At 57.6% G+C, this 10,926-nt stretch overlaps 3 protein-coding genes across 3 annotated transcripts; 2 read left to right on the top strand and 1 right to left on the bottom strand.

Moving 5' to 3' along the window:
- Positions 1 to 127: 127 nt before the first annotated feature.
- On the bottom strand, positions 128 to 571 carry BXZ73DRAFT_26906 (uncharacterized protein; the record flags this gene model as incomplete). The annotated part of the gene is made up of 1 exon (XM_048017741.1): positions 128 to 571. A coding segment is annotated over one exon (444 nt), but the record flags the coding sequence as incomplete, so codon positions are not given.
- A 1,791-nt stretch (positions 572 to 2,362) lies between these two features.
- BXZ73DRAFT_57813 (uncharacterized protein) lies at positions 2,363 to 4,369 on the top strand (the record flags this gene model as incomplete). Its single annotated transcript, XM_048021617.1, has 3 exons — positions 2,363 to 3,201; positions 3,271 to 3,574; positions 3,620 to 4,369. Coding segments are annotated over 3 exons (1,893 nt in total), but the record flags the coding sequence as incomplete, so codon positions are not given.
- Positions 4,370 to 5,548: 1,179 nt separating this feature from the next.
- Positions 5,549 to 10,812, top strand: BXZ73DRAFT_83245 (uncharacterized protein; the record flags this gene model as incomplete). The annotated part of the gene is made up of 22 exons (XM_048023887.1): positions 5,549 to 5,839; positions 5,890 to 6,206; positions 6,259 to 6,381; positions 6,432 to 6,691; positions 6,740 to 6,944; positions 7,127 to 7,245; positions 7,303 to 7,389; positions 7,444 to 7,545; positions 7,600 to 7,683; positions 7,743 to 7,853; positions 7,885 to 8,010; positions 8,059 to 8,136; positions 8,178 to 8,430; positions 8,482 to 8,616; positions 8,669 to 8,746; positions 9,278 to 9,308; positions 9,354 to 9,704; positions 9,757 to 10,086; positions 10,154 to 10,258; positions 10,429 to 10,480; positions 10,529 to 10,658; positions 10,704 to 10,812. The coding sequence occupies 22 exons, from the start codon at positions 5,549 to 5,551 to the stop codon at positions 10,810 to 10,812; spliced, it is 3,477 nt and encodes a 1,158-aa protein (XP_047871057.1).
- Positions 10,813 to 10,926: the final 114 nt, after the last annotated feature.

The following is a 10,926-nucleotide window of genomic DNA, read 5'->3' as shown; positions in this document are numbered from 1 at the left end:
AGCATCAGGTAGGCATACTCGCGGGTCGCTTGTAGAATCTCCCGTTCTCAATTCTGCGCGGAAATGTTAACGTGCGATCGATGTTCAGAATGCGTCTTCGTACCTGCACCGACCCAGGTATGAATCGATCCGTCATGCGTCTGAGTATGAGATACAGGTCGTGGACGCTACTTTGCGCTTGTAGCAGATGGGCTTCGAAGACCTCCATCACCGTCAGCGTGAACGCGGTTCGGGGCCAATCGCCCCAGGTGCCAGGGTATAACCCATGGCGCAGCAGCTGCATGGAGTGGGGCTCGGCGGAACACAGACAAAACCGCACCATCGCGTTGAGGATGATACCGTGCTCGTGGACTAGCGTCATCCGAGTGTTGTGAGCTTCAGGGTCGCGGCATACTTCTCCTGAGGGATGTTGAAGATGAAGGACGTGGCCGAGTGTGAAAACGTTCGTGCTTATCCACGTTTTCTCTTGCTTGTCCCAGGCGAGTAGTCGATGGTCGAATTTGAGACGGTGGGTGGCAACAACGCACTCGGCGCATAGGTTGGGTTCAGGGGTACAATCTTGACAGCGGTATCGAGCGTCGAAATCGTCGAGGATGGTCTCTTCGTCACGATTCAGGAGGCAGTTCACGCACTTATCCGTCGGCTTGGGCCCCGGTCGTTTGTCGAGCAGTGTGTCATACACCAGGGGTGCCACGCCTAGGAACTGCGCCCTGCGTTTGTGGGGTGGCTTGTCACGCGTTGGTGAGTGGTGTCCACGGTTGGGCGATGGTGTACTCACTATGGTGTTGTTGGCTTTGGGTCGACGCCTTCGACCTTCCTCATCGCTCGAGCATCCTTCGTCCTCGCTCTCTGTATCTTCGTTATCGGAGGGGACGTCGGGTGTGAGACCCAGCTGCTCAAAGGTCTCTGTGATGCGCTGCAGCCCAGACGGTAGGATATCCGCGCCAGGCATTCCTTGGTCGAGCTCAAGATGTCTGACCTTCCGGTACGTATGCGCCCGCGCGGAACCCAAAACTGGGCGAGAAGGAGTGTCCATGGGTCGGGCATCGCGCTTAGCATGGGCGGGAGTGACGCTTGCATGGGCAGCACCGTAGGTCCTCGACCTGGTCTTCCTAGGCGTTTGCGGCCCTCGGTTGGGTTGGCGAGCCATGGATATCACCCAGAAGACAGGACCATGGAGCAAAAGCCAGCTCGCACGGAAAAGAGGACGGCGCGTTCGGCAAGGCACTCGGCGCCCGGGCCGCTCAGTGGGGGCGGGGACTCTCTTCCTTCAAGCAAGGGGTCACAGTGCCCCCCTGCCGTCGGCTGCCCGAGTCGAGGGGTTGGCCGGGCTTAGTCACGCGTAGCTAGTCGTGTCAGTGATTGATTGGGCATGGTCACGTATTGATGGAAAGACGACCATGTATGCTGGGGCGGCGCACTATGAGGCCGCCAGATCGGAACATTCTGCCATTGACCCAGAGCGCGCGCGTACGTCGGCAGGGCATAAGGCCCGTGTCGAGGCCCGGGCACTGCACTGATTATACAGCGAGGCCGCCGGGTCGGAATGTTCACCCTTTGATCCAGAGCGCGGATTGTGCATCCAGCTCTCGATCGTCTGCCGTGGTGGCGGGCGTAGACATGAGTAAGTACGACGCGTCCGATGCCACCGAGGCCCCGCGCCTAATGTGGGAACGTGCGCCAATAGCGGCCCGGCTCAACTTCAACGGTGGGAAGACGCCCACGTGACTTGTGTCACTGTCGACCGAACAATTGCGACTCGCGAGCCACCGATATCTCTTACATCCTCCTGTAAGTACCTATTGTATTTTGCGGTCTTCATGGAGGGGTCCCCGGAGCCACCAGGCTGCTGCGCGAGTGCAACACTCGCGTGCGCCGGCGGTCGCAGCGTACTCAACTACATGTTGTCGAGCTGAACCGGGGGGCGATCGGGAAGTGTGGCGTGTTCAGAACTCTGCCCCTTCCCTTTCGTCGAATCTTGGCCTACGCTGTGATTCCCCTCCATCAGATCATCGGCTTCATGCTACGCCCGATGGTTGAATTGTTTCTGAAGACTGCTGTGTTAGGAAATACATTCTCCCCCGGCGGCATCTGTTCATCCATGCCACCGTCTGCGCGCAACATCGTGACTGCCTCAGCCTCATACCCAAGGGAGCCGAAAACTCGGCCTCCCCCTCTCCCGTCTGGGCAGAATCCGGGCTCAGAACCCCGTCAAGTGCTGCAACCCAATCAGCACAGAGATGGTGAGGGCTAGGCCATCACCGACATGTCACACCGCTGACGCTCCTGCAATGCAGCACCATCCGTGGTCTCACCATTCGACGGTCGTGTCGCTTCACAAGATGGACTGAACGTGGCTGTGATCACCTCACCCAATCAAGACTGGGTTCCCGCACACCCTGTGGAACGACGGGTCGTCCGCACGTTCTCGGACGGCTTGTGGGGCGAGCACGAATATTCGAGATGGCCTCAGCCCATGATACGCAACATGTGGCATCTAGGGTGTATACCCTCTCTCCGCCATCCGCAGGCCGACATTCCACCCGCAGTCTGGACATTGCTCTCGTCCTCGCGCGATTGGGCGGAGGATGTTAACATCGGCGTCCCTGGACTAGGGTTTTTGCTTCCCGACATCCGGTCTCACCTCTGCCACGCTGCCGAACGTGCGACATCCAAGTTCATGTCCATCGCCGGTGTGCCACCACACCGAATGTCATATGGCGAACAGCTCTGTCTGGTTCTGCGACAGTGCCTTGAACGCATGATGCGACTGCCCTCAGACGCCGTCGTCTCAATCGCGGTCGGCGCACACATCCAGCGCGTCACGTTGGAGCTCTTGGGACTTCACACCTACCTCACCGTCGTCTTGCCACGAATGGACTCTACCACCGACTTTAGCCTCGATGTCCTTCCCGTTCTGGGTCTCTTCGCGAGCGACGCCGCCACGGTTCAATTGGCCACTCGGGTCGGTCTCCCAATCTGGTTCATCCAACCGCTCACGCGGTACATCAAGATCTGGAAGGTAGTAACGTCCACTGCACCCTACCACCTCTCCCAGAAGGAGTCGTCTCCTCCCATGCGGCATCATCCCGATGAGCTCGGCGCGATAGCGAACCTCACCAGCAGCTGGGTGTCAAACATGGTGTTCGCCATCACGGGTCAACTCTGCTCCGGCACTCTGGCGGGCTTAGACCAGGGACAGTCGTGCGGCGAAGACGGGCCGATGAAGACCAGGAGGGTGGAACTGATGCCGGTCGAGGTTCAGAAGAGCAAGACGGGCACGGGCCAAGGCAAGACGAAGAAGACCAGGCGCAGTGGCCGTCGGCACAAGTCCGGTAACACCGATACCGTTCCTTCCAAGTCTCCATCCCACACGCCGGGCCCGTCGAACGCCCCAGCCCCGTCAGACGTTGGCCATCCGTCACGGCAGTTCAATAAGCCACTTTTCCTTGATGTTCCGCACGTCTGGGCCGTCCCCCAGCGCGATCTCAAGTGCCTCCCGCAGCCACGCACTTCCGTACACTATTTCTATCCGCCCCCCTTCCTTCTTGACACGATCTCCTCGGCGACGCCGGTGCCCGATGATGTACAGCTGCGGGGGCAAATACGGCGGGATGAGAAGGTCCACCGATACCTCCACAACGCGATTCGCATCAGGGCCTTTTGCCGCCTCCGTCTCCTCGACATCACCGTATCAGGAGACCCGCTTACCATCTCCGAGTGGCGTGCTGCGCTATGGGGAGATTACCAGATCCAGGACGCCCCTGATTCAACGGCGCACGACAATCGCCTGAAGCGCAAAATCGAAGGTCAGAACGACGTCGCACGGCTGTTCGGGTCGCGAGCTGCGCTCCCTTCTTACTCAGAGGCCCAGACGCCCGACTTTGACGGGATGGAGGTTTCTCAAGAGATGGCGGCCACCGATCTGCGTGTTCGTCAGATGCTTCTATGGGAGTGTCACGAGATCAACTTCCGTTGCGAAGTCATGGCCCTCGACGCCGCTGTCGTCCCTCGGAGTGGATGGAACGTCATGCAGCGATGGGGCCGGGAGACGTTTGTCGCCGGGATATGGAGCGAGGGAGGATCGATTGCAAGCATCATCCCTCTCAAGGTTGATGAAGATTTCCATTGGAGGTCGCCTCCTGACGAGCGCTGGCAAGAATGCACCCGCCCTTTGCGCCGTTTTCTAGCGGTGATGGCGACTTGGCCTGGGTGCCCCGACGACATCAAGACCGGTCACAAAGGCCGTGACTGGACTTCTGATGAATACGAGGTCCTACAGCTTACTGGAACGCGATTCTACACGGCCCAGTTCACCACGAGGTTTGGACGTCTCCCCATCCCACCTGTAGCTCTGCCGTCTATGTAGTCTAAATGGACTCTAGTAACATATACACGATGCGATAATTTGCTTCTCAGTAGCATGTACTATGTTTGCCACCCGGGCGAGTCAGAAGCCAGTTAAATCCGGGAGGGTAACACGTCATCCAGGTTATGAAACATTTCTAGTGGCGCCCACATGTGGAAGAGGCATGTGGAAGGTACGTACATGCCTTTCTTCAGCCTGCTAGTCCCTTCTCACGACTCTCAACCCATACGACGCACGCTTGTTCCTCAACGTGAATCCCCGTATCATGCCACTGGAACCCACGTCGAAGCCTATCAAACAACCCACGTCGAAGTATACCAAACGCCTTCGCCCGACGGCGTTCTCCATGTGGTTCCTCTCCGAAGAGCGACAGCAATATTGCCCGTCGGTATCATGCCCGGACCTCGACCTTGAACGGTGCAAGAAGTGCTGGGAATCTCTCCCATCGAACGTTCAAGACGAGTACGAACGACAGGCCCAAGAATGGTATTAGTTTGGGGCTGCGTAAGTACGCTCCTTCGTCGGATGATAGGCATCGTTTGACACCTTGCCAGCCGGTGTAGCTGAGGAACATCTGCACTACACACTTCGATCTGGTCTCGTGTACGGGGGATGCGAACGTAGGGTTTCATGTAGCGATCGCGGCTATAGCCATCGTGCATTTGTACAAATGTTACTGCACATGTTGTCGTCCCGCTCTGACCCAAGGAGATAGGTCGAACCATGAGATAGATGGGCTATTGTCGGCACTCCTACAACACAGAAGGTTGAAACCGTACGTACGTTTGAACAGCACGTCCGACGTTCGGCGATTCGAACTGAGCGGCGGTTGAATCCAAAGGGCGGTTGGAACCGAACAGGGGTTCGAACTAGCGATATGGGCTCAATCGCGCATGCGTGATATCACACCGACGAGAGCAACCGCTAGCGTGAACGGGTCCCAAAGTACGTTCCTTAGTTTTTCCCATCAGATTGATGTCTGATTTCATTGGCGACGCATTCGAGCATGCGCTTACGAGCAGGACCCTGGTATCACCTCAAGCCCGTCGAGAACGCTTGCTTTCAACCCCCACATGAAGAAATCCTTCCTGGAGCCTCTTCCCGGACGCCACCTGCTCCACCTCTCGCTTTCCCGCACCGTCGCCCTCGCATCCGCCATCCGCCTTCCTCGTTTCCACCATGGGCGCCCGCAACAGCCTCACCGCAGAGGAGATCAAGTGGCGTAACGAACAGTATCAAACTCCCGCCATACGGAACCTCATCACCATGAACGGGAAGTCGAAGGTGTTCAGGCATCTTTACCCGTCGTCTCCAGCAGAGGAGAAGGCATGGAAACACAAGGTAACCTCTGACCGTATAGGTGTTCTCGTGGCCGCTGCAAGGGTTATGATCAACAACTATCGCAAGGAGAACGTCGGGGTCCCCCCCAAGGGGACGGACCCTGAGGTGTTCTATGCCCGACGAGAATTCGTAAGTGGCCAACGTTCTGACGCATTGGTAATTAGACTGAACATGCGTAGCTATTCCACTCCGATGTGAAGATCGCTCGCCACAGGCGTCGTTTCAAGGTTGACCCCATCGCCACTCCGAACCTCGACCCTAAGCAGCCTCGCAAGAGGACCGCCTACCAAATGTGGCAGGCCTCGGAGGAACGCGCGCGAGATTGCCCCTTTGTGAAGGACATCTCGGGCCGAGTGCTGATAGGCATTGACACAGCCGCGTCGAGAGAGGCCTTTGAAAAGCTCGACCCATCTATCCGTGCCTACTTCGCCGCTCTCGCAGATGAATACAACGACAACCGCAAGACCCTTCAAATGACGCACAAGCAGCGGCTTACGTGAGTGCTCCTTGCGAGGACATATTATCATATCACCTGACGCATGGCACAGTTTTGCTCCGGTGGTCACGAACTACATGCGCAGATGCCTCGAGCAACTGTACGAGATCTCGGGCATACAAGGCATGTTCATTGCGGCCGGAGTGAACAATGAGGGCGAGATCGTGGTTCACGAGTAAGAACCCTCCGCTACGTTTTGATTTATTCCCTCACACGCATGGCCAGGGTCGAGCAGGGGAAGGACGCCGAGAATCGCTCCATGGTGGACTTTCTGCACGCAGCCTATAAGTCCAAGGTGAAGAAGATAAAAAGGCTCACCACCAAGGTAGAAGTGCTCGCTGCCTTGCTTGCCAAGGCTCAGAAGGCAGGCTTCAAGGCCAACCTCCCAGCCGACGACGACGACGACGGCGACGACGACGACGAGTTCGCCGAGCACCAGGACGTTCCGGGTGTCCTATGGCAATGGGCGGATGCTATGGTAGAGGGTGCGTGGCTATAAAAAGCTCTCTTGATCATTCCCTAACGTTTCCCAGAGGAAAAACGATGGCGCACGGACACGGAGGACGACGACGAGGTCATCGACCGCGACTGCGACGACGACGACGACGACGATGACGACGATGACGACAACGACCGACGACGACAACGACAACGACGACGAGTTGCCACCAATAGAGACCTGTGGCAAGACCTACGGGAAGCCTGCCTACCTCAGTGGGGTCACCAAGGCCTCGGACGGTACGTCATATTGGTCCTCCTCGAAACCCGTTTGACGCCCCACCCTCCCCTTGCCAGGCGAGCCCGAGCATGACCGCAATGGCACGACGAACGCTAATGGGTATGCTGGTGCGCGACAGCAAGCGGACAGCGACTCAGCCCCTGCCTTCGGTATGCGACGTTCCATTCATGCCCTTCACAAGGGCTAACAAAGTATATGCAGAGGGCGCCAAGAAGAAGGCCTCGATCAAGGCGGGGAAACCTTCGAAGGCCACCATTGCCCAACCCGGAGACGGGAATGCACCGAAGCGCTCAAAAGAGAGTGCGTAGACAGTTTCGCCCCCATGTATAATGTCCCCACTGACGATTGATCGACCAGAGCGTGATGCGGGTACAACCAAGTCGGCACCTCGCACGAAGAAACCTCGCACACCCGTCGACGACGACGAGCCACAGCCCTCTCCCAGTACGCATGTCAGTCACCCTTATTGCTCTGCGCTGACCAGACGTTCACGAACAGAGCGCGGCGCGGGTGCATCCAAGTCAGCACCACGCACGAAGAAAGCTCGAGAGCCCATGCTCTCAAGCTCGGACGACGAAGACTTCCAACAACCCGCTCCCAGTACGCGTATCTGTTACCATGATAGCCCTGCGCTGACCCGACGTTCTCGAATAGAGCGCGGCGCGGGATCCAAGTATGCACCTGCAAACAAGAAGGGTCACCCTCGCGTGCCTGTCCTCTCGAGCGACGACCAAGAGGGTTAGCAATGTTCTACCAGTACGTATCCACGTTAGTAGCATGGCTGACTGCAATCACAGAAACCGCGCCGCTCCCCCCGCTCCCCCGTACAAACGCTCGTGCCAAGGCCTCCGGGGCGAGCACCGGCACCCAGGCTGAATCGGTGGAGAACGCCGCGGCCGCTGCCCCGAGTAAGCGCTCATCCGTATTGAGCGCGTACAGCTCTGACTCCAGTCGCAGAAGCTCCACTTCCGCCGCTCCCCCGTACAAATGCTCGTTCCAAGGCCTCTGGGGCAAACACCGGCACCCAGGCTGAATCGGCGGAGAACGCCGTGGCCTCTGCCCCGAGTAAGCGCTCATCCGTTTGAGCGCGTATGGCTCTGACTCGAATCGCAGAAGCTCCACTGCCGCCGCTCCCCCGTACAAAAACTCGTCAAAATACCACTGGCAAGGACGGTGCATTGGAATACAAAGGTGAGCTTTGCTGTGGGTCGTTACCTGTGTCATTCTGACAGCCTCTTCGGCAGAGAACGCACCCCCTGCGCCTAAGCCTCGTCCTCGTAAGAAGCCAGGTCAAACCACTCCTTCCCAAGAACTCCCCAACAAAGGAGAAGGTGCAACCACGCCTGATGAGACGGAGCCTGACCCAGAGAACTCTGGAAACGGCAAAGGGAGCGCCAAGAAACCCGCGGCTGAGACGAAGAGGGTGCTCCCGGCCCGAAAGACCCGAGGCCAGTTGCCGGCACGCTATGACGAAGAAACTGGAGGGTGAGAAATCAATTTCACGAGAGCCTGCGTCCCCTCACACCGGATTGTCAGCGCGGCGACCATGGACGACAGTCAAGAGGCAGAGCGTGCCGCTAGAGACAAGATGTTCATGCAAGCACGTGCAGGGCGATTGGAGACCGACACGTCCGAGGCCGGCCCGTCGAAGAAGAGGTCTCGTAACGAGCGGTGAGTGCCTATGGCTGTCGGAAATACGGCTCTGACTCCATACGTCCGCCAGCGACTCCGAATACGAGGAGACGGCGGCGACTGGAAAGGACGGAAGGGGTGGGAAGAAATCTCAGAAGAAGGGAAGGAAGTAGTTCGCCGTCTGCGCGTCAGTCCTCCGCGCGCCGAGTATGCTCGTCGCAGTTCTGCATAGTGCCGTATATCCCTTGTCCATTCGAACCGGTCGCCTTCATAATCTCGGATATGAAGGCGACAGAGCGCGTATAGTTTCCGTAGTTCTGCATAGTATAGTACCTCTAAGTCATTCTGATAGGCTGCCTTCATAATCTCGGGTATGAGAACGGCACGTTACACTCGTCCCACACTCACAGATTCAGATACTATTATAAGGCACATGCGAATGTCAGGGGAAGAACGAGTACCCTGGGAGTGAAACCTTTTCCGCCCGTCTCCTTCATCCCGTCTCCTTCATCCCGCCCGTCGATCATCTTCCTGCGCCATCACCTTCCTGCGCCATCACCCTTCTGCGGTCCCCACCCCTACTCTCTCTCTGCCCCGAGTGCTCTCAGCCCACGGCCACACACGCACACTGCGCCGACACCCCTCGCCGACGCTCCAGTGCTTGTCTTCCCGTTTTCTCGTCCGACCCAACCATGGCTAGGGGTTTAATGCCTATGTTGGCGTGGGCAAAGGTACGTTCTCTCTGCGTTTGGAGACGCTAGCTAATCACCCTATAGGCAGACACCGGTCCTGCAAGGCGCTACGTAGACGTGCGTCAAGATACCGTGCGACTCTCCGACATACTCCTCCTCAAAGAGTTCATGGGGGAACACGAAGACAATATATACGCGTGGCAACGTGGCCTCTGGGAACTCAAAAGCTACGACAGCGACACCATTGAGATCACCGCCAACATGCCGGCTCTGCTGTTCCGTGGGTCGAAGATTGGTTTCTGTGTCGGTTTGGCGGAGGAGCTGAGGGAATGGGACCGCGCCCTGAACGGGGGAACTCTGCCTCCTTTCAACGCTACAATTTGTTTTGGGGAGCGTGGGATGGGATTTGGCACGGTGGTAATGGCTTGGATTGAGGTGCGTACTTGGAGCCATACGGATGTTGCGCGTGCCATTCATCCTCACTCAGGCAGACGAAAGGGCGTCGCCGTACATGTGCTGGGTTGGAAACATGGAGGGCGCTACCTACCATAGTCTGCTGCAAAAGACCAAAGCCCTCGTCGAAGGCAAGATCGATACCACTGAAGTATTTGACTCGGTGGAGGGTGAGCCTCACCCGCCTTTGCGTCTCTGGCATTACCGCACCTCCCAATGGGCCCCACGACGCCCATCTGAAAAAGCGCCATCTGGCACACTCGTTCTGTTACGCAACGTTCACAACCGTTGGCCGTTTAACGCGAGCGATATCATGTTGCAGTGGGAGAAGGCGGGAAAAGAAGGCCATCCGTGGCACTCAAAGGTGAGTATGCTGGCGACGAACTACGGAGCGGGTATGTCACTCATATTGACCCAAGTTCCCCGTGCAGACTCGCCTGAACTTCGCCAAACTCGAGACGCCCCTGGTTCACATTAAGACCGAGAAACCCGCGGATGCGGACGCAGCTGACGAGGATGACGGCGATGCCGCTGATGTGAGGGACGATGATAGGTCAAGGGACATGGATATTGACCCTAACGACGTGGACCCCAACGACGTGGACCCAAACACTTGATAGCATAGATAGAGTACGCAGTCACACGTGGGCTAGTCAGAATGTAATATCAGCCCGATGGCAATGGGGCGAGTTCAATCCCCTGGCAGATAGCCTACATGACCGACGAGGACACCTCGAAGGTGACGACGAGGACCGACGGTATGTACGCATGTCTGAAAGAATGGAAAGCGCTGACCTCATGCATAGCTGAGATCGTGGCCAGCATTCCGCCCAGGAAACTACGCGCACTTCTCCAAAGCGTAGTGGACTACGCGAACAGCGTGACAAGTAAGGCAAGGTCAAGGCGGCCTAGTGCCAGGGCAAGGGGTCTAGATCCGTGAGTTCGATACCTTGTGTTTGAGACTAGACTGATCATGCCCAGATTGAGGACAATCAATGTTGCCCGAGACGACGCACAGGCAGGGGGTCCGGGCTACGACGCTCAGGCATGCGCCCCAGACCCCGGGACTCCGTTCGGCCGTCGGACCTAGGGAGCGGCAATGAACAGGTTGGGGCGCCAGACTCAGGAAAGAGCGACCGTTTGGAAGCGGTCTGATAGTTCTTTGGGGAACACTCGACCGCATGTACATCTCAGGCGATCCACA

Source organism: Epithele typhae (genome assembly GCF_022376455.1).
Source record: "Epithele typhae strain CBS 203.58 chromosome Unknown BXZ73scaffold_171, whole genome shotgun sequence".
In the NCBI taxonomy this organism is placed as follows: Eukaryota; Fungi; Basidiomycota; class Agaricomycetes; order Polyporales; family Epitheliaceae; genus Epithele; species Epithele typhae.
This window is presented reverse-complemented; position numbering and strand designations above follow the sequence as displayed.